General features: G+C 38.6%; 1 protein-coding gene and 1 non-coding gene across 11 annotated transcripts in view; both read left to right on the top strand.

Annotated features, from left to right (window-relative positions):
- The window catches only part of IPO11 (importin 11), a 256,286-nt gene that overhangs the window by 22,843 nt on the left and 210,253 nt on the right, over window positions 1–23,190 (top strand). For 9 of the 10 annotated variants that reach the window (XR_004349281.1, XM_032627475.1, XM_032627469.1 and 6 more), the window contains 2 exons: window positions 17,454–17,597; window positions 21,034–21,134. Coding sequence is in view for 8 of the 10 variants with exons in the window: in XM_032627475.1 (XP_032483366.1) it covers window positions 17,460–17,597; window positions 21,034–21,134 (239 nt within the window). In the remaining 2 variants the exon portion in view is untranslated. The remainder of the gene's footprint in view (window positions 1–17,453; window positions 17,598–21,033; window positions 21,135–23,190) is intronic. The other variant, XM_032627478.1, reaches the window with a different exon arrangement.
- LOC116752392 lies at window positions 21,239–21,342 on the top strand. The gene has a single exon (XR_004349472.1). It is a non-coding gene; the product is annotated as a U6 spliceosomal RNA (small nuclear RNA).

Here is a 23,190-nt window from a genome sequence, read left to right as displayed (position 1 = left end):
ATCTTGTTTAATGTATCATTTAAAGCTTGTGTTTCCTTATTTATTTTCATTTTGGATGATCTGTCCATTGATGAAAGTGGGGTGTTAAAGTCCCCTACTATAAATGTGTTACTGTTGATTTCCCCTTTTCTGGCTGTTAGTGTTTGCCTTATGTATTGAGGCGCTCCTATGTTGGGTGCATAAATATTTACAATTGTTATATCTTCTTGGATCGTTCCCTTGATCATTATGTAGTGTTCTTCTTTGTCTCTTCTAATAGTCTTTATTTTAAAGTCTATTTTGTCTGATATGAGAATTGGTACTCCAGCTTTCTTTTGGTTTCCATTTGCATGAAATATCTTTTTCCATCCCCTTACTTTCAGTCTGTATGCGTCTCTAGGTCTGAAGTGGGTCTCTTGTAGACAGCAAATATATGCGTCTTGATTTTGTATCCATTCAGACAATCTGTGTCTTTTGGTGGTAGCATTTTGTCCATTTACGTTTAAGGTAATTATCGATATTTATGTTCCTGTTCCCATTTTCTTAATTGTTTTGGGTTCATTATTTTAGGTTTTTTTCCTTGTCTTGTGTTTCTTGCCTAGAGAAGTTCCTTTAGCAGTTGTTGTAGAGCTGGTTTGGTGGTGCTGAACTCTCTCAGCTTTTGCTTGTCTGTAAAGGTTTTAATTTCCCCATCAAATCTGAATGAGATCCTTGCTGGGTAGAGTAATCTTGGTTGCAGTTTTTTCTCCATCACTTTCAATATATCCTGCCAGTCCCTTTTGGCTTGCAGAGTTTCTGCTGAAAGATCAGCTGTTAACCTTATGGGGATTCCCTTGTGTGTTATTTGTTGTTTTTCCCTTGCTGCTTTTAATATGTTTTCTTTGTATTTAATTTTTGACAGTTTGATTAATATGTGTCTTGGCGTATTTCTCCTTGGATTTATCCTGTATGGGACTCTCTGTGCTTCCTGGACTTGATCAACTATTTCCTTTCCCATATTAGGGACGTTTTCAACTATAATCTCTTCAAATATTTTCTCAGTCCCTTTCTTTTTCTCTTCTTCTTCTGGAATCCCTATAATTCGAATGTTGGTGAGTTTAATGTTGTCCCAGAGGTCTCTGAGACTGTCCTCAGTTCTTTTCATTCTTCTTTCTTTATTCTGCTCTGCAGTCGTTATTTCCACTATTTTATCTTCCAGGTCACTTATCCATTCTTCTGCCTCAGTTATTCTGCTATTCTTCCCATCTAGAGTATTTTTCATTTCATTTCTTGTGTTGTTCATCATTGTTTGTTTCATCTTTAGTTCTTCTAGGTCCTTGTTAAATGTTTCTTGCATGTTGTCTATGCTATTTCCAAGATTTTGGATCATCTTTACTATCATTATTCTGAATTATTTTTCAGGTAGACTGCGTATTTCCTCTTCATTTGTTAGGTCTGGTGGGTTTTTATCTTGCTCCTTCATCTGCTGTGTGTTTTTCTGTTTTCTCATTTTGCTTATCTTACTGTGTTTGGGGTCACCTTTTTGCAGGCTGCAGGTTCGTAGTTACCGTTGTTTTTGGTGTCTGTCCCCAGTGGCTAAGGTTGGTTCAGTGGGTTGTGTAGGCTTCCTGGTGGAGGGGACTAGTGCCTGTGTTCTGGTGGATGAGGCTGGACCTTGTCTTTCTGATGGACAGGTCCACGTCTGGTGGTGTGTTTTGGGGTGTCTGTCAACTTATTATGATTTTGGGCAGCCTCTCTGCAATGGGTGGTGTTGTGTTCCTGTCTTGCTAGTTGTTTGGCATAGGATGTCCAGCACTGTAGCTTGCTGGTCGTTGAGTGAAGCTGGGTGCTGGTGTTGAGATGGAGATCCCTGGGAGATTTTTGCCGTTTGATATTATGTGCAGCTGGGAGGTCTCTTGTGGACCAGTGTCCTGAAGTTGGCTCTCCCACCTCAGAGGCACAGCACTAACTCCTGGCTGCAGCACCAAGAGCCTTTCATCCACACGGCTCAGAATAAAAGGGAGAAAATGCAGAAAGAAAGAATTAGTAGAAGTAGAAAGAAAGAAAGAAAGGAGGGAGGAAGGAAGGAAGGAGGGAAGGACGGAAAAAAGAAGATAAAGTAAAATAAAATAAAGATAAAATATAATAAAGTTATTAAAAAAATAATTATTAAGAGGAAAAAAAACCAAAAAACAAAAAAAATGGATGGATAGAACCCTGGAACAAATAGTGGAAGCAAAGCTCTACAGACAAAATCTCACACAGAAGCATACACATACACACTCACAAAAAGAGGAAAAGGGGAAAAAATCATAAATCTTGCTCTCAAAGTCCACCTACTGAATTTGGGATGATTCGTTGTCTAAAGGAGGGAAGAAAGGAAAGAAAGAACGAAGATAAAGTAAAATAAAATAAAGTTATTAAAATAAAAAGTAATTATTAAGAAAAAAATTTTTAGAAAAATGGACGGATAGAACCCTCGGACAGATCGTGGAAGCAAAGCTCTACAGACAAAATCTCACCCAGAAGCATACACATACACACTCACAAAAATAGGAAAAGGAGAAAAAATAATAAATCTTACTCTCCAAGTCCACCTCCTTAATTTGGGGTGAATCGTTGTCAATTCATGTATTCCACAGCTGCAGGGTACATCAAGTTGATTGTGGAGCTTTAATCTGCTGCTCCTGAGGCTGCTGGGAGAGATTTCCCTTTCTCTTCTTTGTTCTCACAGCTCCCAGGGGCTCAGCTTTGGATTTGGCCCCGCCTGTGCGTGTAGGTCGCTGGGAGGGCGTCTGTTCTTTGCTCAGACAGGACGGGGTTAAAGGAGCCGCTGATTCGGAGGCTCTGGCTCACTCAGGCCGGGGGGCGGGGGTAGGGAGGGTCACGGAGTGCAGGGCGAACCTGTGGCGGCGGAGGCCGGCATGACGTTGCTCCAGCCTCAGGCGCGCCGTGCGTTCTCCCAGGAAAGTTGTCCCTGGATCCCGGGACCCTGGCAGTGGCGGGCTGCACAGGCTCCCCGGAAGGGGGGTGTGGATAGTGACCTGTGCTCGCACACAGGCTTCTTGGTGGCGGCAGCGGCAGCCTTAGCGTCTCATGTCTGTCTCTGGGGTCCGCGGTTTTAGCCGCGGCTCGCGCCCGTCTCTGGAGCTCCTTTAAGCAGCATTCTTAATCCCCTCTCCTCGCGCACCAGGAAATAAAGAGGGAAGAAAATGTCTCTTGCCTCTTAGCAGGTCCAGACTTTTCCCCGGACTCCCTCCCGGCTAGCTGTGGTGCACCAACCCCCTGCAGGCTGTGTTCACGCCGCCAACCCCAGTCCTCTCCCTGGGATCCGACCAATGCCCGAGCCTCAGCTCCCAGCCCCGCCCGCTCCGGTGGGGGAGCAGACAAGCCACTCAGGCTGGTGAGTGCCGGTCGGCCCTGATCCTCTGTGCGGGAATCTCTCTGCTTTGGCCTCTGCACCCCTGTGGCTGTGCTCTCCTCCGCGGCTCCGAAGCTCCCCCCCTCCGCCACCCGCAGTCTCCGCCCGCGAAGGGGCTTCCTAGTGTGTGGACACTTTTCCTCCTTCACAGCTCCCTCCCACTGGTGCAGGTCCCGTTCCTATCCTTTTGTCTCTGTTTATTCTTTTTTCTTTTGCCCTACCCAGGTACGTTGGGGGGGGGGGAGGTTTCTTGCCTTTTGGGAGGTCTGAGGTCTTCTGCCAGCGTTCAGTAGGTGTTCTGTAGGAGTTGTTCCACGTGTAGATGTATTTCTGGTGTATCTGTGGGGAGGAAGGTGATCTCCGCGTCTTACTCTTCTGCCATCTTCCGAGAGTAGTTTTAATGATGCATTATTTAAGTACAGAAGTAGAGACAGTGCTGTAAAGTTGTTGTCATGTTTTGCCTCTGTGAAGTTTTCATTTTCGTGTTTTCAATCCCATCTTGTATTCCATTATTCTTTAGGCTCCCATTCATTTCTTTCCCTCAGGAGTGCTTTTCTCAGCATTCTTTGCCCTAACTTCCTGAACCCCGAAAACACTTGCTGTAAGTTTGTCCTGTCACTTTGCAGATGGTTGTCCTGGCCAAGTGGTCACTGAGAATTCCAGTGTCCTTCTCTTCCCCTGTCGTTGATGGGAAGAGGATGCTTAGAACACACTCTTTGGGATGTGCTACTTACTTCTTACCATCAGGTGGCACTGCAGATTAATCAGTTTATTTCTACATCTTTAGAAATTGTAGATCTAATAGGATGTTACCTTGTAAAGGAACAAGTTGATGTGGAACCTTTCATGGAAAATACTTGGAAGTGAAATTAAAGATAAACACGATATTGCTAACAAACACAAATTTATTTTCCTTTTATATCATGGAAGTGTGCAGTATATATGTATGTGAAGCTTAAAGGAAAGTAAATAATAAATCAGAATTTTTTTGCTTAGTTTCATTTTTCTCAGACTGTTAAATGTTTTAAAGTTTTGTTTTTATGAATATCACATAGTAAGAATTTTTAGAGATGAATATTTGTAGGTAAAACTGCTGTTAGAATATAAGACTCAGAGTCCCCTGCATGAGGAAGATGTCTTTTGGTAAATATTGCCATCACAAATCCCGGTAATATGGCAGAACTGTTGCTTATCAACTCTTGCTACTGAAAACCAAGTCCTGAATGTTTATGATGAGAGTGCAGTTATTGACTACATTATCTACTTAAATGTGTATATATAATATATTACCATGATTTCTTGGTGTGTGCTGGACAAGAGAAATACATGATGATTTGAAACTCATGAGGAGTTTGAATAAGTTTTAGGATTACAGAAGAGAAATCAAGCAAATATTCCCATGGAAATTTAGAGTAGGTGTAAAGTGAAAATTCTTGGCCTTTTAAAAAAATGTTTTTTCATCGTAAAGGTAAAATGTGTAGACTATTAGAATCCCCATAACTCCTAGGACTACCTTAGCACAACACTTTATAATCTTATGTTTCCTGCTTGTCTTTTATTCTTAGGCATTTTTATATTTGTATAGCTTTATTATGTTTATGTGGTATTTTTTATTTGACATTATAGATATTCCTCTAATTACAAAATAGACTAAGAGTATTTTTAAAATCCTGACTGGTTTAGGAGTTAAGCTTGAGTTTCTACCACCAAGCAGGAGTTTGTAAGTCCTTTGAAACTCTTGAGTAGGTAGAATATTTTAGGAGTAGAGAAGAGAAGGCAAGGGAATGTCTCCTCTCCTCCTTGTTCTGTATGTTTTAGTGTGTATCTTTTATTCCAGAATAGATCGGTCTTTGACAGTCTGCATGATGTCTCATAGGGAATGCTTCCATAGCCCTCGTGGTTCTTTGAGTTGAAGGTATTTGGAGATATATGGAAGCATCTTGAGTCAAAACAATCCCTAGGAAGTGTTATTTACATATACTATGCAGGGATACTAAACAACCTATAATGCATGCACAGAGAAGAATTTTCCTGCCAAGCAGTCTCTGTTGAGAAACTGAAATGAATCCAAATGGTACAGTGTGAATTTGAATAGGACTAGCATCTTTGGAACCTTCTGGCTTATGTCAGAAGTCTTTTGTCCTTTCATCTTGCTTTAGTTTCTTAAACAAGTGCTCTTCCTTGCTCTCAGTTAACATCACTTGTTGTTGTTACTCTAGCCACATTTTTCATTTCTTCAGCTTTTCCTTGTCTCTTGCTAACTTTGGCATTTACATAGTCAGAGCACTTAAAAGAAAATAGCAGCTTTATTAAGATATAATTCACAGACCATACAATTCACCCACTGCAAATGTACAATTCAGTGAGTTTTAGTATATTCATAGAGTTGTGTGATCATCACTACAATCGATTTTAGAACACTTCATCACCTCAAACTGAAGTCATTCCACATTTTTCCTCAATTCCTTTTTATGGCTTGATAGATCATTTCTTTGTAGCATTGAATAATATTCTATTGTCTGGATATACCACAGTTTGTTTATCCATTCACCTACTAGAGGACATCTTGGTTACTTCCAGGTTTTGGCAGTTATGAATAAAGCTGCTATAAATATGTATGTGCAGGTTTTTGTGTGGACATAAAGTTTTCATCTCCTTTGAGTAGTTACCATTGAATGCGATGGCTGGATTTTATAGTAAGAGTATGTTTAGTTTTGTAAGAAACCACCAAACAGTCTTCCAAAAGTGGCTGTACCATTTTGTACTTCCACCAGCAACGTCTGAGAGTTCCTTTTGCTGCACGTTCTTGCTAGCATTTGGCCATTGTAAAAGGTATGTAGTCGTATCTCATCGTCATTTTAATTTGTATTTCCCTGATGACATATAATGGGGAGCATCCTCTCATATGCTTATTTTGACATCTGTATATCTTCTTTGGTAAGGTGTCTGTTAAGGTCTTTGACTGATTTTTTTTAATCGGATTGTTTTCTTGTTGTTGAGTTTTAAGAGTTCTTTTTATATTTTGGGTAACAGTTCATTATCAGATGTGTCTTTTGTACATATTTTCTCTCAGTCTGTGGCTTGTCTTCCCATTCTCTTGACATTGTCTTTTGCAGAGCAGAAGTTTAATGGGGAGCATCCTCTCATATGCTTATTTTGACATCTGTATATCTTCTTTGGTAAGGTGTCTGTTAAGATCTTTGATTTTTTTTAATCAGGTTGTTTTCTTGTTGTTGAGTTTTAAGAGTTCTTTTTATATTTGGGTAACAGTTCATTATCAGATGTGTCTTTTGTACATATTTTCTCTCAGTCTGTGGCTTGTCTTATTCTCCTGACATTGTCTTTTGCAGAGCAGAAGTTTTAAATTTTAGTAAAGTCCAGCTTATCAATTATTTCTTTCATGGATTGTGTCTTTGGTGTTGAATCTAAAAAGAAATCACTATACCCAAGGTCATGTAGGTTTTCTCCTATGTTATTTTCTAGGAGTCTTTTAGTTTTATGTTTTAAATTTTGGTTTATGATCCATTTTGAGTTAATTTTTGTGAAGGGTGTAAAGTCTGGGTTTAGATTCATTTTGTTTTGCATGGATGTTCATTTGTTCCTGCACCATTTGTTGAAGAGCCTATCTTTCCTCTATTGTACTACCTTTGCTCCTTTGTCAAAGATCAGTTGGCTATATTTATGGGCGTCTATTTCTGGGCTTTCAAATCTGTTCCATTGATCAGTTTGTCTACCCTTCACCAGTATCACTCTCCTGATTCATGTAGCTTTATAGTAAGTCTTGAAGTGGGTAGTGTCGGTCCTCCCAGTTTGTTCTTCAATATTGTATTGGCTAATCCATGTCTTTTATTTCTACATGTAAACATTAGAATCAGATTGTTCATATCTGTAAGTTAACTTGTTGGGATTTTGATTGGAATTGCGTTGAATCCACAGATCAGTTTGAGAAGAAGTGACATCTTGACAATATTGAGTCTTTCTATCTATGAACATGGAATATCTATTCAATATTTATTTAGTTCCTTCATTTCATTGGTATTTTGTGATTTTTCCTCATATAGATCTTGTACATATTTTGTTAGATTTATACATAAGTATTTCATTTTTAGGGGTGCTAATGTAAATGATTTTAATGTGTTTTTAATTTTCATTTCCACTTGTTCATTGATGGTATATAGGAAAGCATTTGACTTTTGCTATTAACCTTGTATCCCACAACTTTGCTATAAATTGCCTATTAGTTCCAGGAAGTTTTTGGTTGATTCTTTCAGATTTCTACATAGATGATCATGTCACTTTTGAACAGAGACAGAGATATGTCTTCCTTCCTGATATGTATACCGTTTATTTTCTTTTCTTACCTTATTGCATGACCAAGGACTTCTAGTTCCATGTGGAAAAGGAGTGTTGAGAAGGGACATCCTTGCTTTGTATCTGATCTTAGTGGGAAGGCTTTGAGTTTCTCACCATTAAGTATGGTGTTATGTGTAGGTTTTCTGTAGATTGTCTTTATCAGGTTGAGAAACCTCTCCTTATCTTTTGCCTTTTAATCGATTATCTTTTTATTGTTGGATTATAAACATTCTTTGTATATTTTGCTTATAAGCCCCTTATCAGGTATATGATTTGCAAATATTTTCTCTTGTCCTTTGAATTGTATTTATTTTCTCGATGGTATTTGGTAAAGTTTTAAATTTTGATGAATTTAACTGATCTTACTTTAGTTGCATGTGCTTTGGTATCATATTTGAGAATGCTTTACCTAGCCCAAGGTCATGAAAGTATACTCCTAGATCTTCTTCTAAGAGTTTTATAGAGTTGCCTCTTTATGCTTAGCTTTATGATCCACTTGGAGTTAATTTCTGTCTATGGTGTAAGGAAGAGGTCCAGCTGTTCTTTTGCATGTGGATATCTAGTGGTTCCAGCACTATTTGTTGAAAAGACTATTCTTACTCCATTGAATTGTCTTGGTACCCTTGTCAAAAATCACTTGACTTTAGATGTAAGGGTCTGTTTCTGGACTTTAAAATCTGTTTTATTGATGTGTATATCTGTCCTTTTGCCAGTACCAACACTGTCTTGATTACTGTAGCTTTGTAGTAAGCTTTGAAATCTGGAAGTGTGAATGAATTTCCCACATTTCTGTTACTGATTGCAATCTGAGGACATATTTGTATGATTTCAACCCTTTTTAAATTTGTCAAGACTTGTTTTGTGGCCTAGCATATGGTCTGTCCTGGAGAATGTTTCATGTGCACTTGAGATGAATGGTTGCTTTCATTCTACTGTTGAGTGGAATGTCTGTTAAGTCAAGTTTGTGTATAATGTTGTTCAAGACATATCTCCTTTTTTCTTTTTTTTCTTTTTTTTTTGCTATGCCGTGTGTCTTGTGGGATCTTAGTTCTCTGACCAGGGATTGAACCGGGGCCCTCAGCAGTGAAAGTGTGGAGTCCTAACCACTGTACTGCCAGTGAATTCCCAAGACATATTTCCTCATTGATCTTTCTAGATGTTCTCTCCATTTTTGAAAGTGGAGTATTGAAATCTCCAACTGTTATTGTTCCTGGCTGAGCAAGCTGGGTTGGACATGACTGAGGCCCACTGTTTTTGGCCTGATATGCCTGGGATAGAGCTTCTGCCCCATGACTGATGCCTGGGTGGAAGAAGAGTACCCCAGACCTTTTGGCTGTGCTTGTCTGGAATAGAGCTTCAGTATGTAGCTCAGTTAGATGAGAAATGCTAGCTGTCGGGCTTCCCTGGTGGCGCAGTGGTTGAGAGTCCGCCTGCCGATGCAGGGGATGCAGGTTCATGCCCCGGTCTGGGAAGATCCCACATGCTGCGGAGTGGCTGGGCCCGTGAGCCATGGCCGCTGAGCCTGTGCGTCCGGAGCCTGTGCTCCGAAACGGGAAGAGGCCACAACAGTGAGAGGCCCACGTACCGTAAAAAAAAAAAAAAAAAAAAAAAAAAAAAAGAAAGAAAAGAAATGCTAGCTGTCTGCTTTTCTTGGGGAGAGACTGTAGCCCTAGATTAAGAGCCGGAGTGAGAGGGCCCCATGTTCTTGGCTCATTCTGCCTGGAGTATAGCTTCTGTCACACTGGGGCAGGAGTGAGTTTGTGGCTCAAATGCCACAGATTGTTGCTATTTTTACCAAGATTTAGTAGTATTTCTTGCATAAATGTTTCTCCATTTGCTGTATGTCCTTAAATATGCTTTCCAGAGACTGTAAGTGGTTGCTTTTTATAACTTTTATCAGTTACAGTTGTTTAACTGAGGAGAGGATCTGTGGAGCTCTTCATGCCACCATCCCAGAAGTATTCTCTCTTCTTTCTTTTAAACTGGAAATTGGATCTAGAGTCTTGATTAGATTGTGGCTGATCAGTTTTGGTAGTTCAGAGATGAGGTTGTATACTTCTTTTTGCATCATCACATCAGGAGGCACTTTACCTCAAGTTGTGCAGCTGTTGTTGATACTAAAGTTGCTTTCTTGGTTGAGCCGGAGACTGACAGATCCCTTCATTTTAAAGGTTTGTTTATTTCTTCATTGTATTTAGCAAGTAATCTGTGGGGCGATACACTGGGAATATTCTATTCCCCAACAGCTCTTCTTTCACTTAATGGTTTTAGCATCTATATTGATCTATGCCTGAATAAATTATTTCACTGAGGGAATCTTTTTTGATTTTGAAATTCTTTTTCCTTCAATTTTTCTTGTAATCTTACACCTTCTTTTCTTCAGTCAGTTTACTTACTGCTTTAACTTTTAAAAGTGGGTTGTGGTTATTGTTTGTGTGGAATGTCCTAAAACTAAGGACAAACACAGATAATGTAGTAAAGAAAATTGTCATGACTGAAGTTAAAGTCGATGCAGGCCTGAGAAGTCTGTTTGTTGGTGGCAGGCAGTGGTACTGAGTTTTCCCTATTTGTTTCTTTTAATGAAAATTGGTAAATTTCCAACTACAGGTGCATCTGTATTATCTTTGGACTTCGGATTTTTCCACAGTTGGCAAAGTATCTTATAGAATCAAGCCTAGAAAGTCCAGTTACAAGGTATGAGTATTTTTAGGCTCTTGGTCACATATTGCTAGATTATTTAGACTTTAATAGAATCAAAGCCTACAATAAAGTTCAGTAATGAATAAATTGAACTGACTGACTTGTGAAATAGTGAGAAGGGTGAAATGCCTGCCCTTTTAATTTTCACCTTCTCCTTTCGTATTATTGTTCTTAGAGGAAAAAAAGAGTATGCATTTAGATTTTGAATAATGCTTTTCTGTAGTGTAGTTGAGAGCTAATAAAATGCTCACAAGCAGTGTTTCCTCTTGCTTATGATTTTGAAACTATACGTATTAATGAAAATCAAAGCAACCTCAGTGTATACACTATTAATTAGAAGACCTAGGCAAATTTAATCTTGCTGTTTGCTTGGTTGTCTCTTGATAATTTATAGGAGCACAGAAAGGGAAAGGATACATTGTTTTAACATAGGTATGGGATTTCTCTCACTACACATAGACCTCAACAGAGGAGATGTAACAGCACTTCCACTGTGAGAGACTAACTTCCATGGCCTTCAGGCCTACATGATGATCGATCGCCATGAAGATCCTGTCAAGTTCTTTGAGAAATACCTCTGCCCGTTCCCACCAGTTAGTCTGTGTCTGTCTTTCCCTCTCCTCTTACCTTCTACCCTGTCCCTTCTTTTCTCATTCCTTACCCCCTTCTTTTCTTCTTCCCTCTCTTTCTCTGTCAGTCTCAGGTCTCTGGCTTTTTTGGAGACTAGTTGTGTGTCTGTTTCACTACTATGTGCAAATAACAGTAGTAGCCCTGTTATATTTCTGCATGCTAATTCCAAGAGAAAGATATTGAAGGTTAGTTTCCAGGTGTATTACCCTCCAAACTGACTACTGCTAGTCAGTAGTCATCTATCTTTTATCCCAAATGAAGTTTATTTCCACACTGTTATATTTGAATGACTCAGTACATTTCTCCCCCTGTTCTTTGTTGCCATTGTTGTCCTCTCAAGAAAACTCCACAATTGAGTACTGTATGAATATTTAATACTTAGAAAATGTAGTCCTTTCAGATTTCTGATGGATTTAGGAATCTTTTTCTCTAGGAACCTATTATGGGAGAGCCTGGTGTGTTTCTAATTATTAGGGAGTAGGGTGGTGTGGTGAGACCATTTTATGTTTTAGTAGGAAGAGCTGGGATTCTAAACACCTTGTTATTAGGGCTCACTCTGCCATGTACTAGTTTTCTACAATGATCCTGGACAGTTCTCTTGATAGCTGTAAGTTCTTCCTCTATAAAACAGTGATATTAGTACACATGCCAGATTTGCTTTTTATAGGTTTGTTATGGGATCTTTAAAAAATTTAATAGGCTTTAGTAATGTGGTATGTTTAATAATCCATTATGGGTCTGGATTGTTATTTTTGATGATGCACTTAATCTGCAATTTAGGAACTGATTGCTGCCTGAAGCTTCCCTTCAGGAAGTTGATTAGTACTTGGAAATATTTCCAGTATAAGTTATGAATGATGATTTGTTTCTCAGACTGAAAAGCCTTTTTACCCAATAGATAAATCACTCATAATATTGTTTCTGTGGGGGAAATATACTCTGATTCCAACTGGTATTCTAGAAACTTATTTTTCATAGTTTTTTTATTTTAATACTTAGCAGCATCAGTATTTATTTATTTATTTATTTGGCCATGCCGTGTGGCATGCAGGATCTTAGTTCCCCGACCAGGCATCGAACCCGTGCCCCCTGCATTGGGAGCTTGGGGTCTTAACCACTGGACCGCCAGGGAAGTCCTGTAGTTTGTTTTAATAAGAATAATTCTCTGCCTCCCACCTCATTATTCCCCATATTTTGGGGAGAGAAAATGACCCTTTCTAATTCTTATCTTAACAATTACTGCAGTGCTTGGCATAGAATTGGTTCTCCAAAAATATATAAGCTGAGCTTTCCTTCCCAGACTGGATGAGCTTTTTGGGAGCAAGGATCAAAGCAAGAGGAGGAGAGGACAGGGCATATACTGCTGGGGAAGACCTGGATGGAGCAGGGTGCTGGAGGGAGGTAGGGATGGGGAACTCTAGCATTTCCATTAGAACAGGTGAATGGTGAGAGTAAGTGGGGCATAAAGTTAAGAGTACATAGACTTAAAATTTAAAAAAAAATTTTAAAATATTTATTTAGGCTGCGCTGGGTCTTAGTTGTGGCATGCAGGATCTTCCTTGTGGCGTGTTTAGTTGCAGCATGTAGGCTTCTTAGTTGCGGCATGCATGTGGGATCTAGTTCCCCGACCAGGGATCGAACTTGGGCCCCCTGCATTGGGAGCACAGAGTCTTACCCCATGGACCATCAGGGAAGTCCCAGAGATAAGAGTACATAGACTTAAGGATTGCTTTGTTGCGAAGGTCCAGAGAAGTGTGAAGGTGTGTGTGTATGTGAGTGCTCTGCACAATCTTTGTTCTAGGTAAAAATTGCTCTGGGGGTTGGCAGTAGTCAGTGATTTTATTTTTCAAGTAGTAGCCCCAAACAGAGACATGGCTTTTTTCTTTCTTTTTGCAGGTTGAGTTTGGGGTAGGGATGAGTTCTGATATAGCCTTTCTCTATTATTATATTCGTATATTCTTCCTATCTTCCAGTGGCTTTTTTTGTGTGTGTATCAAAGTCCAGACAATTTATTTTCCCCTTGTAGGTCATCCGTCACATGATCTGTTCCTGCCTACATCTCCAATCTCATCTTGTACTATTTTCCACTTTTCTTATTAAGTGCCAATTATACTGGCTTTCTTAAGTTTGTTTATAATATTAAGGCCTTGTTTTCAGTTGTTTTCCCAATCCAGAACTCTGCTTTCAGATCTTTGCTTGTCGGTCTCTCTTGTCACTCATGTCTCTTGTAAATGTACTAGAGAAACCTTCTCTGAACACCCAATCTGAAGTAACACATTCAGTTAAAGTCAATTTTTAACATCATTTTCTTCATATCACTACCTCTTTCTTTTTTTAAAAAACAGATCTGTTTTCTTTCACTAGAATGTAAACTGCATGAAGTCAGAACACCATTTTGTTCACTGCTATGTTCTCAGCACCTAGAACAGTGCCTGGTATGCAGCAGGCTTTCAGCAGTTTTATTGAATAAATCAGTTAATTAGCTCCTGTGTGGTTCAGTGTGAAGTCCTTTATTGCTCGAAATTGATCACTTTTGTTAATTCAACAAATATTTATTAAGCATATGTCATGTATCTTGTTGGGCCCTGGGACTACAGAGATGCCTTAAATGTCTGTTCTGTCACTCAAGGAAGGCAGTATTAGATATTGATTAAGAGTAGTGGCTTTGGGGATTTCCCTGGTGGTCCAGCAGTTAAGACTACGCTCCCAGTGCAGGGGGCCTGGGTTTGATCCCTGGTCAGGGAACTAGATCCCACATGCCACAACTAAGAGCCTGCACGCTGCAACTAAGAGATCCCGCATGCCGCAGTGAAGATCCCACGTGCTGCAACTAAGACCTGGTGCAACCAAATAAACAAACAAACAATTGAGTCCCCATCCTGGCCTCTTGTCTAAGGCCAGCATTTAAAAAAAATAAAATAAAGAATAGTGGCTTTGGTGTTCAAGTCCAGAGACTGCTACTTAGTAGATTGTGACCTTGGCAAGGTAAGGTCTCTGATCCTTTAGGTTTCTCCCTAAAAAATGGGGATAAGAGTATCTACTACATAGAATAATTATTAGGAATGAATAAAGCACTTAGTACAATGCTTGGCATGTAATATATGCTCAGATATTGGCTTTTGTTTTTATTTATTTTATTATTTTTTTTTAAAGCTGGTTGCTCTTACATTGCTTGGGAGAGAATCAGTGAATTCCTGCTCTGTATACCTCAGTTCCCTTGTGAGAACTGCAATTTAGTGCTGGGTCAACCTTTTTTTAAATATATATATATATATATATATTTTTTTTTTTAAATAAATTTATTTAATTTGTTTATTTTTGGCCATGTTGGTTCTTTGTTGCTGTGCACAGGCTTTCTCTAGTTGCGGTGAGCGGGGGCCACTCTTCGTTGTGGTGCGTGGGCTTCTCATTGCGGTGGCTTCTCGTTGCGGAGCCCAGGCTCTAGGCGCACAGGCTTCCGTAGTTGTGGCACACGGGCTCAGTAGTTGTGGCTCATGGGCTCTAGAGCGCAGTCTCAGTAGTTGTGGCGCACAGGCTTAATTGCTCCGCAGCACGTGGATCTTCCCAGACCAGGGCTTGAACCCATGTCCCCTGCATTGGCAGGCGGATTCTTAACCGCTGCACCACCAGGGAAGCCCTAGCTTTTTCTTTTTTTTAAATTAATTAATTAATATTTATTTTTGGCTGCATTGGGTCTTCGTTGCTGTGCTTGGGCTTTCTCTAGCTGTGGCGACAGGGGGCTACTCTTCATTGCGGTGCGTGGGCTTCTCATTGCAGTGGCCCTCTTGTTGAGGAGCACGGGCTCTAGGTGTGCAGGCTTCAGTAGGTGTGGCTCGCGGGCTCAGTAGTTGTGGTGCATGGGATTAGTTGCTGCGAGGCATGTGGGATCTTCCCGGACCAGGGATCAAACCCATGTCCCCTGCATTGGAAGGCGGATTCTTAACCACTGTGCTACCAGGGAAGTCTTGGGTCTACCTTTTTTAGTAAGAATGTATAATTGAAACTACTGTACATCTTGTCATCCACTGCATTAGCAGTAGAGCTGGACTTTCAGATGTACCTTAGTTTTAGATGTTCTAAAGTTGTGCTTCTCAAACTCTGACAATTATTAAGATTTACCTAGAGAACTTACTAAAGCACAGCTTTTTGTGCCACTGCCTCTTGCCTTCAGCCCCTATTTTCATTTGCTAGGTTTGGAGAGAGGGTTGAGAATTTGCATTTCTGTGAGGTGATGCTGGTGTTGCCAGTCCTTGGGCCACACTTTCAGTGAGATTGTGCTAATATGGTAGCCACTAGCCACATGTGGCTATTGAGTACTTGAAATGTGGTTAGTTTGAAATAAGATGTGCCTTAAGTATAAAATATACACAGGAGTTTGAAGATTTAGTATAAGAAATGTAAAATATCTCATTGTTACTTTCAAAAATATTGATTGCATGTTGAAAGGATAACATTTTGGAAATATTGAGTTAAATGTAATATAATAAATCTAATTCCACATGTTTCTATTTCTTAATGTGGCTACTTAAAAGGTGAAAAGTACATACGTGGCTTGCTTTTGTGGCTTGCATTATATTTCAACTAGGCAGGAAGACATACTGCCTATCTCTTTAAAGTATCTTCTTAGGGCCTCCATGAAGTGAATCTCTCTTATATAGCCTGTTTTTGAAATCACACATTACCAACAAACCGTCTAAATTGAGTAAAAATCCATTCACTTATTACCAAGTGGTAATGAAACATGGAAACTTACATTGTTCAAGAAACTCCTATAATGGAAAAGAATCTGAAAAAGTATCTATGTATCTATCTATCTAATAACTGAATCACTTTGCTGGGTACTTAAAACTAACACAACATTGTAAATTAACTATACTTCAATAAAAAAAAAATTACCAAGAAAGTAAACAAAACAAAACACCCCCAAAACTCCTAATTAGTGAGGGAGACATTATATATTTACAGGGTACCACCCTAGTCAGTTCTAAAATACAGACAACAGACTACTAATTTAAAAGTAGTTCAGCTCCATTGCTAATTGTTAATATTTTGTCTGATACCAGTTATTATGCCCTAGCGCTGCTTTACTCACATAGACTTCAAAATGATTAATTTCCTTAAAAGTTGTAATATTTGGGTAAAATTTCTTGTTGAATCAACTTTTGGAATCTTCCCTTTTCATGAGTCATTGCAATTTAATTACAACTCTTAACAAAGGAGGTAATTTGCTTTGGCTATATTCCTTATGGGTTAATGACTTTTAGACTTTTACTGTCTGGAACATTCTTCAGTTTTAGGTAACTACTGTCATAAAGCTAATTCCCAGTCACCTCTGTACTGGGAACTGTTTTTTATCAACTCTTAGTTCTCAGTTTTAATCTTGCATACTTTGTATATGTGTATTGTGAACTATACATACTTTTCTGAGTAAACAATTGTACACAATTTTGGGGATGATTAGAAACAGAATCCTGGAGAATTCAATAAATTGCTTATGTATTTTTAGAATGGCTTCAGATTCTTGGTATAGGATTAGATCATCCAACCCTTAAGATCCTTTCTAACTTAGGGTTTTATTTTGTTTGTTGGTTCAGTTCTTTATTTCCCCTCCACAATATTTCTTGGGTATGCATTTGTCTTTTATATTAAAAAAAAGAATTTTCAGACATGTTTTATTGGTGGCACCTAAGATGATAATGTGAGGTACTTAGCACTCTGTCAAAGCATTCCTTTTTCAGTTCTCTTCCTCCTGGTCTTGTTAGGAATAAAGTGGTTAATACTTTTATAGCTTTTATAATGCTTATCTTTTTTTTTGGTGGTACGTGGGCCTCTCACCGCTGTGGCCTCTCCCATTGCGGAGCACAGACTCTGGACGCGCAGGCTCAGTGGCCATGGCTCACGGTCCCAGCCGCTCCTAGGCATGTGGGATCCTCCCAAACCGGGGCACGAACCCGTGTCCCCTGCATCGGCAGGCGGACTCTCAACCACTGCGCCACCAGGGAAGCCCTATAATGCTTATCTTTAAAAAAAAAACAAACTAAGAAGGCATTATGATTAGAGTCTTGGGCAGGCAGTGGTATTTAACCAGAATTTAGAAACTTTGGTTTTTGTTTGTCATTTTTTCCCCCCCAATTTACTACTTCTATATATGGGACAATAAAAGGCAGTTTCCTTTAGAAATAAATTGATTTAAGCAAAGGCGATTTGAATTATGGGAGTTTTAAGTTAGCGTATGGGTGGTACATAAAAGATAGAAATCCAGCAGATACATGAAAGAATAGATACGAAGTACAGGGGTAATTCAGAACATTGAAGCCCCTTTTCTCCCTTTTATTAGTGTTAATTTTTTAAGTATAATATACATTCAAGTATGTTAACTTATCATTGCCAGGTTTCCATGGATCTCAATAGTGCCAGTACTGTCGTTCTTCAGGTCTTAACACAGGCCACCAGTCAGGATACTGCTGTGTTAAAACCAGCTGAGGAGCAGTTGAAACAGTGGGAGACGCAGCCAGGTTTCTATTCAGTGTTGCTGGTAAGTTGTTCTAAAAGAGTTTACTATAAATTTTAATAAAATGAGATACTACTATTATTATTTTTTTTTTGCGGTACGTGGGCCTCTCGCTGCTGTGGCCTCTCCCGTTGCGGAGCACAGGCTCCGGACGCGCAGGCTCAGCGGCCATGGCCCACAGGCCCAGCTGCTCTGTGGCATGTGGGATCTTCCCGGACCGGGGCACGAACCCGTGTCCCCTGCATCAGCAGGCGGACTCTCAACCACTGCGCCACCAGGGAAGCCCGATACTATTATTTTTAATTGTTCTAAAAACTTACTTGTATTGGTGGTTTACTTTAGTGTTGCCTGCCATTGCTCCTGCCACATATAAATTCAGAGCATGGCTCTTTGAGAATGTTTAAAAAATGTTTATTGATGATTGAATAAATAACCCAGCAGGGTACTGGTAGAATCAGCTCAGTAGACAACACTGTGCTGATAATCTATTTTAGTGCGTTAATGCTGACCTGAAGACTTTAGGTAGTACACTTTGATGTTTTGTCTTCATCCTTATCCTTGCCCCAGTTAATTTATGTTGTCAGAGTTGTTCAGGTCTCCCCACCACTGCATCCGTCAGGTCTACCTTGGTCAGTGTGTTTCACTTTAAAACGCCATTTTCTTTTCCCCTGTCTAAAAATTTTATTTCCTTAACATATCTGGTCTTTTCCTGGGTATTATGGGAAATAGTTTGATAATTAACAATATGTGCTTTAACTATGTCTTTCTGCGAGTTAGAAGCTTTTGGTTAATTAATGAAAATCGTTTTCTCAATGCCAGAATGAAAAGATGTCTTTTTGTATTGAAGGCCTTTCTTATTCTTTTCTTCTTCGGAAAATTTCAGAACTCTGATTAGTGTGTGAGATTTAGTTTCTGGCCGTGGCAAGGAGGTTACCAATTGGATCAAAAACCAATTCAGTATGTGTGACTGGGTCAAAAATTCAGAGCAGAACTGTTTACTATATCTTGTAAAATAGAAAATTATGACATTACATACATATTTTGACTTCATGACTAAAAAGTTTTGAGTTGTTACATTTAAGAAGTTCCTAGTCATGCCTGGAAGGGAAATTAAATATCTGGAGTCATACTTGATACTCTGAATATATAACATGAAAGTTGGCTCTTTGACACAATAACACAAAGATAAAAAACATTAATTTCTAAAGATACTAAAGAAAGTATCTTATTCTTGTAGATAATCCCAGCATTATGTTTGTAAATTTGGGGCATAGTATAAATCTTTAGAAAATCTCTGACTATATGCTTATTTAAATGAATGTGCTCTGTATTTAGCCTTGTGTTTTTTCAGGCCAAAATATAAAACATTTTATTTTGGTTACTGCTTGACCTTGGAAAAACCAATAGACTTGCTTGATACCTTTTGTGTAATGTATGAATTATTAATATTAAGGGCCTAGACCTTTTTGTTTTTATTTTTACTAGGTAAACTTTTCTTCTTAGAGGGATAGTAAAATTTCTTTTAGATAGAATAGATTATAATAGATTTTAAAACTGCTGAGTTTATTTTTTCTTTTTTCCCTGTACTCACTGTCTTGCCACATTTGCTCTATTTGAGCCTTAGCCATCCAGTTTAGTCTGGAGATTCCTACATTTGTATACCTGATCTCAGGTCTGTGTTCCAATCCTGTTATTCAACATATTTATTCAGTATATAATATATATTTACTTGGATTGACACCTGCAGCTTGACTTTTCTTGGTTCCTAAGTGTAGCTGAGTTTGGCTGAGATCCGCCAACTTCCGCAGTATTCCCACGTTACTTTCATTCATTCACTCATTTGCTCAGTTGAAATTTATGAAGTTTCTGCTTTGCTGGGCTGTGTGCTAGACTCCACTCATAAGACACAACTCAATCTAGTGTGGGAGGTAGGCATGTAAAGTGTTGAAGTTGAATGCAATTAATTAATTAGTTATGCAATTAATGTAGTGAGAGAATCTGTTCTTTCTTTTGCAAAGGAGACCCAAAAGAGGGACTCTGACTCAGTTGTCAGGGGTCTTAAGGAATAAGTGGGCATTACACAACTATCTTTGTAACTTTTTTTTTCGTTGCACATGATTTTTTAAAAATAGGTTTATAGTATACATACCTATTTTTTTTTTTTTTTTTTTTTTTTTTTTTTTTTTTTTATGCGTTACGCGGGCCTCTCACTGCTGTGGCCTCTCCCGTTGCGGAGGACAGGCTCCGGACGCGCAGGCCCAGCGGCCATGGCTCACGGGCCCAGCCGCTCCGCGGCATGTGGGATCCTCCCAGACCGGGGCACGAACCCGTGTCCCCTGCATCGGCAGGCGGACTCTCAACCACTGCGCCACCAGGGAAGCCCTACATACCTATTTTTAATACTTAACATCAGTTGTTTTTATAGTAAAGGAGATACTTCCACATCATTGTTTTTGGCTTTGAGGTTTTCCCACACAAGGTTGTGTTTAAGAGGTCAACTCCAGGAATTTGAGTTGTTTTTGGTGTGAGGTGTAGTACAGTTTTAGTTAGTTAACATATTCCTACAATCCTGTTTGTCCTATGTACCCGCTATTCTAGAAACATTTTTTAGAAAGCAGTAAAACATTTTAATTCTGTTTGTGATGTTTTAAATTACAGTGTATTAGGTTTACTATTCTTTTTATTTCATATGCATTTATAACTGTCACTTATAGGCTTTTGATAACAATTTTAATAAATTTTAAAATCAATTAAAGGTTATAGAACAGTTGTAATTTTGACTTCAAGGTCATGTTGCATGGTTTAGCTTGCACAGTCATTTTTACACTGTCCCACTATGGTGCAAGGCAGGGACTGCCTGTATTTGGATTAACACAGTGAATAAATTTTTTGAGTAATGGTTAACTTTGAGTTGAAATTATTCATATCACTTCTGCCTTTATATTACTTGAAAATATTTTGCTGTCGAACTCATTCGTAAGCATAATTGCTTTGATAAGCAGGATGCTTTGAAATTGTTTATTTCATAGCATGAATTAATAACCCAGGGTCTTTGGCTCTTTGAATCTGTGCTGTGGTGGGTCTGCTTTTTCTTTTTTAATTTAGCAGTGTTTATTTTAGTTTCATGTGTGTGCGTGTAGATTATGCTGTGTAATTAGATTTGTTTCTGAATTTAATTTTTTATTAGGAAAAATTTAAAACCTACCTAAATGTAGAATAGTATAATGAATCTCCACATACCCATTACTCAGCTTACATAATTAACATGCTCCCGAGCAGATATGCTTTCTTACATGAATTGTAGAGCTATAGATATTTAGAAAATAACGATATGATATGGGTAGTGATAAAATTTAAGTGAAGCATTTAATTAAAAATCTATCCATACTTTTTTGAGTTATGTTAATTATACTTTTAACTTATTACATGTTCATTCTGATGCTTTGTTTTTTATTTACAGAATATTTTCACAAATCACACTCTGGATATAAATGTAAGGTGGCTTGCTGTGCTGTATTTTAAAAATGGAATTGATCGCTACTGGAGACGTGTAGCACCTCAGTAAGTTCCACCTCTTCCCCCCCTCAGTGTCATCCTTTTCAAATTCAAGGAGGTATAAGACTGTTATCTGTTAATCTTCATTCTTTATGTGAAAGAATTCATTTGTGCTTACTTCAGCAGCACATGTACTAAAATTGGAACAGTACAGAGATTAACACGCTCCCTGCTCTAGGATGATATGCAGATTTGTGATGTGTTTGATATTTAAAAGAAAAAAGTGTGTTAACTACTGAAGAAGAAAAGTGTTCTACGTAGTTAATTACAAATCAACATCTATAATACTGCCTTTTTCTGTGAGTTTTTTTTTCCCCATGGGCATAGAGTTTGTGGATTTCTCATTGGCCTTCTGTCGTAGAGGATCTCTGATTTTATGGTCACAAAACAAATGCTGAATTAATGAATCATGTTCAGAAATGTCCTTTTTTTTAAAGGAAGTACAAGGCTTGAATTCTGGAAAATGTCATTGAGAAGGAACTCCCAGGTCATTTCTGAGCCAACTGATGTTAATTCTCTAGTCTTCTGCATAATTGCCTCTGTGGTGGAAATTGGGTAGTATATATTTGTAATCTCATCAGATTCAGTTGTAACTTCTCTTTACGTGGTTAAGTGAACAAATTTTTCTTAATAGTTAATTACATGTTATATAATTGATGGAAAGACAGTGTAGACTGGACCCAGGAATTTGTTGGATAGAAAATAGTGAACTTTGCCAAAGGAGTAACATAGTCTTTGTCCTCCAGTAGATGGCACCACAACTCTGTAGTTTTTTTTTTTTTTTTTTTTTTTTGCGGTACGTGGGCCTCTCACTGCTGTGGCCTCTCCCGTTGTGGAGCACAGGCTCCGGACGCGCAGGCTCCGTGGCCATGGCTCACGGGCCCAGCCGCTCCGCGGCATGTGGGATCTTCCCGGACTGGGACACGAACCCGTGTCCCCTGCATCAGCAGGCGAACTCTCAACCACTGCGCCACCAGGGAAGCCCAACTCTGTAGTTTTTATATTTATAAGCCCCTTTTTTAAAAAAGTTGAATACCTCATAGTGCTTGTAAAATATGCTCTTGAATAATATTGGAAGTAACTAGAGTATTTTAAGGCTACATTTAGGATACTATAGTATAAATCAAACCCTTCTCTTCTTATTTTAGAATTAATTCATAATTTTGAGAGAAATGGAGTGTTTAGTGATGAGAAATTTTGTATGTTGTTGAGTTGTAGGAAACAATGCAACAAGATATGTTTCTACTGCTATGTCCAGTTAAATTTTATATGTACCCTAAAATTAATTTTGTTTTACTAGTTATATGAAGAATATGGTTATAAGTGACTGTCTTGGATGGGAGAGTAAATTTATAATTAAATTATTTCAGATTGTACTTTCATGTAAAGAATTAGAAACTGGAATTTAAATTTTAAAAGTTAAGGGAGATATCTTATAATAAGTAGTTAAACCCCAAGCTGTCTCTTTTAGTGATATATTGAGATACAAGCTAGAAAGGAGATGAATGTACTTAGGCAACAAGGATGCTAAGAATGTAAAGCAGGGAGCAAAGATTAGTTATCAAACTCATTTAAATTTCAGACACTTAAAAAAAAAAACAACTGTGTTCCTATCTAAGTTCCTTCTTATAGTTTCTGTTCTTACCACTGTTGGCACAGAATGATTAATTTAAGCTTATATCATTACTATGTAAAATACAATTCTTACTGGGTCCTAATTAATTAGATACTATCCAATTTCTGCTTGGGATATAGTCTGAATTCATCTAATGATAACAAGTGCATAAAGTTGAAGGTGGAATGCTAACTCTTATTGTAGAATTGCTAAAAACATGAGATTTCTCAGGTTAATGGCTTGTTTTCTTTAATAGTTATATAGTTTAATACAGTTGCATATAGTTACATGAAAACTGTTGAACCTGGCTTCTTGACATAGGAGAAAACTTGAATTTCAAGCTTGAATCAAAACATTATAGGAGGGGCTTCCCTGGTGGCGCAGTGGTTGAGAACTGCCTGCTAATGCAGGGGACACGGGTTCGAGCCTTGGTCTTGGAGGATCCCA

This window comes from Phocoena sinus, chromosome 3 (assembly GCF_008692025.1).
Source record: "Phocoena sinus isolate mPhoSin1 chromosome 3, mPhoSin1.pri, whole genome shotgun sequence".
In the NCBI taxonomy this organism is placed as follows: domain Eukaryota; kingdom Metazoa; phylum Chordata; class Mammalia; order Artiodactyla; family Phocoenidae; genus Phocoena; species Phocoena sinus.
This window is presented reverse-complemented; position numbering and strand designations above follow the sequence as displayed.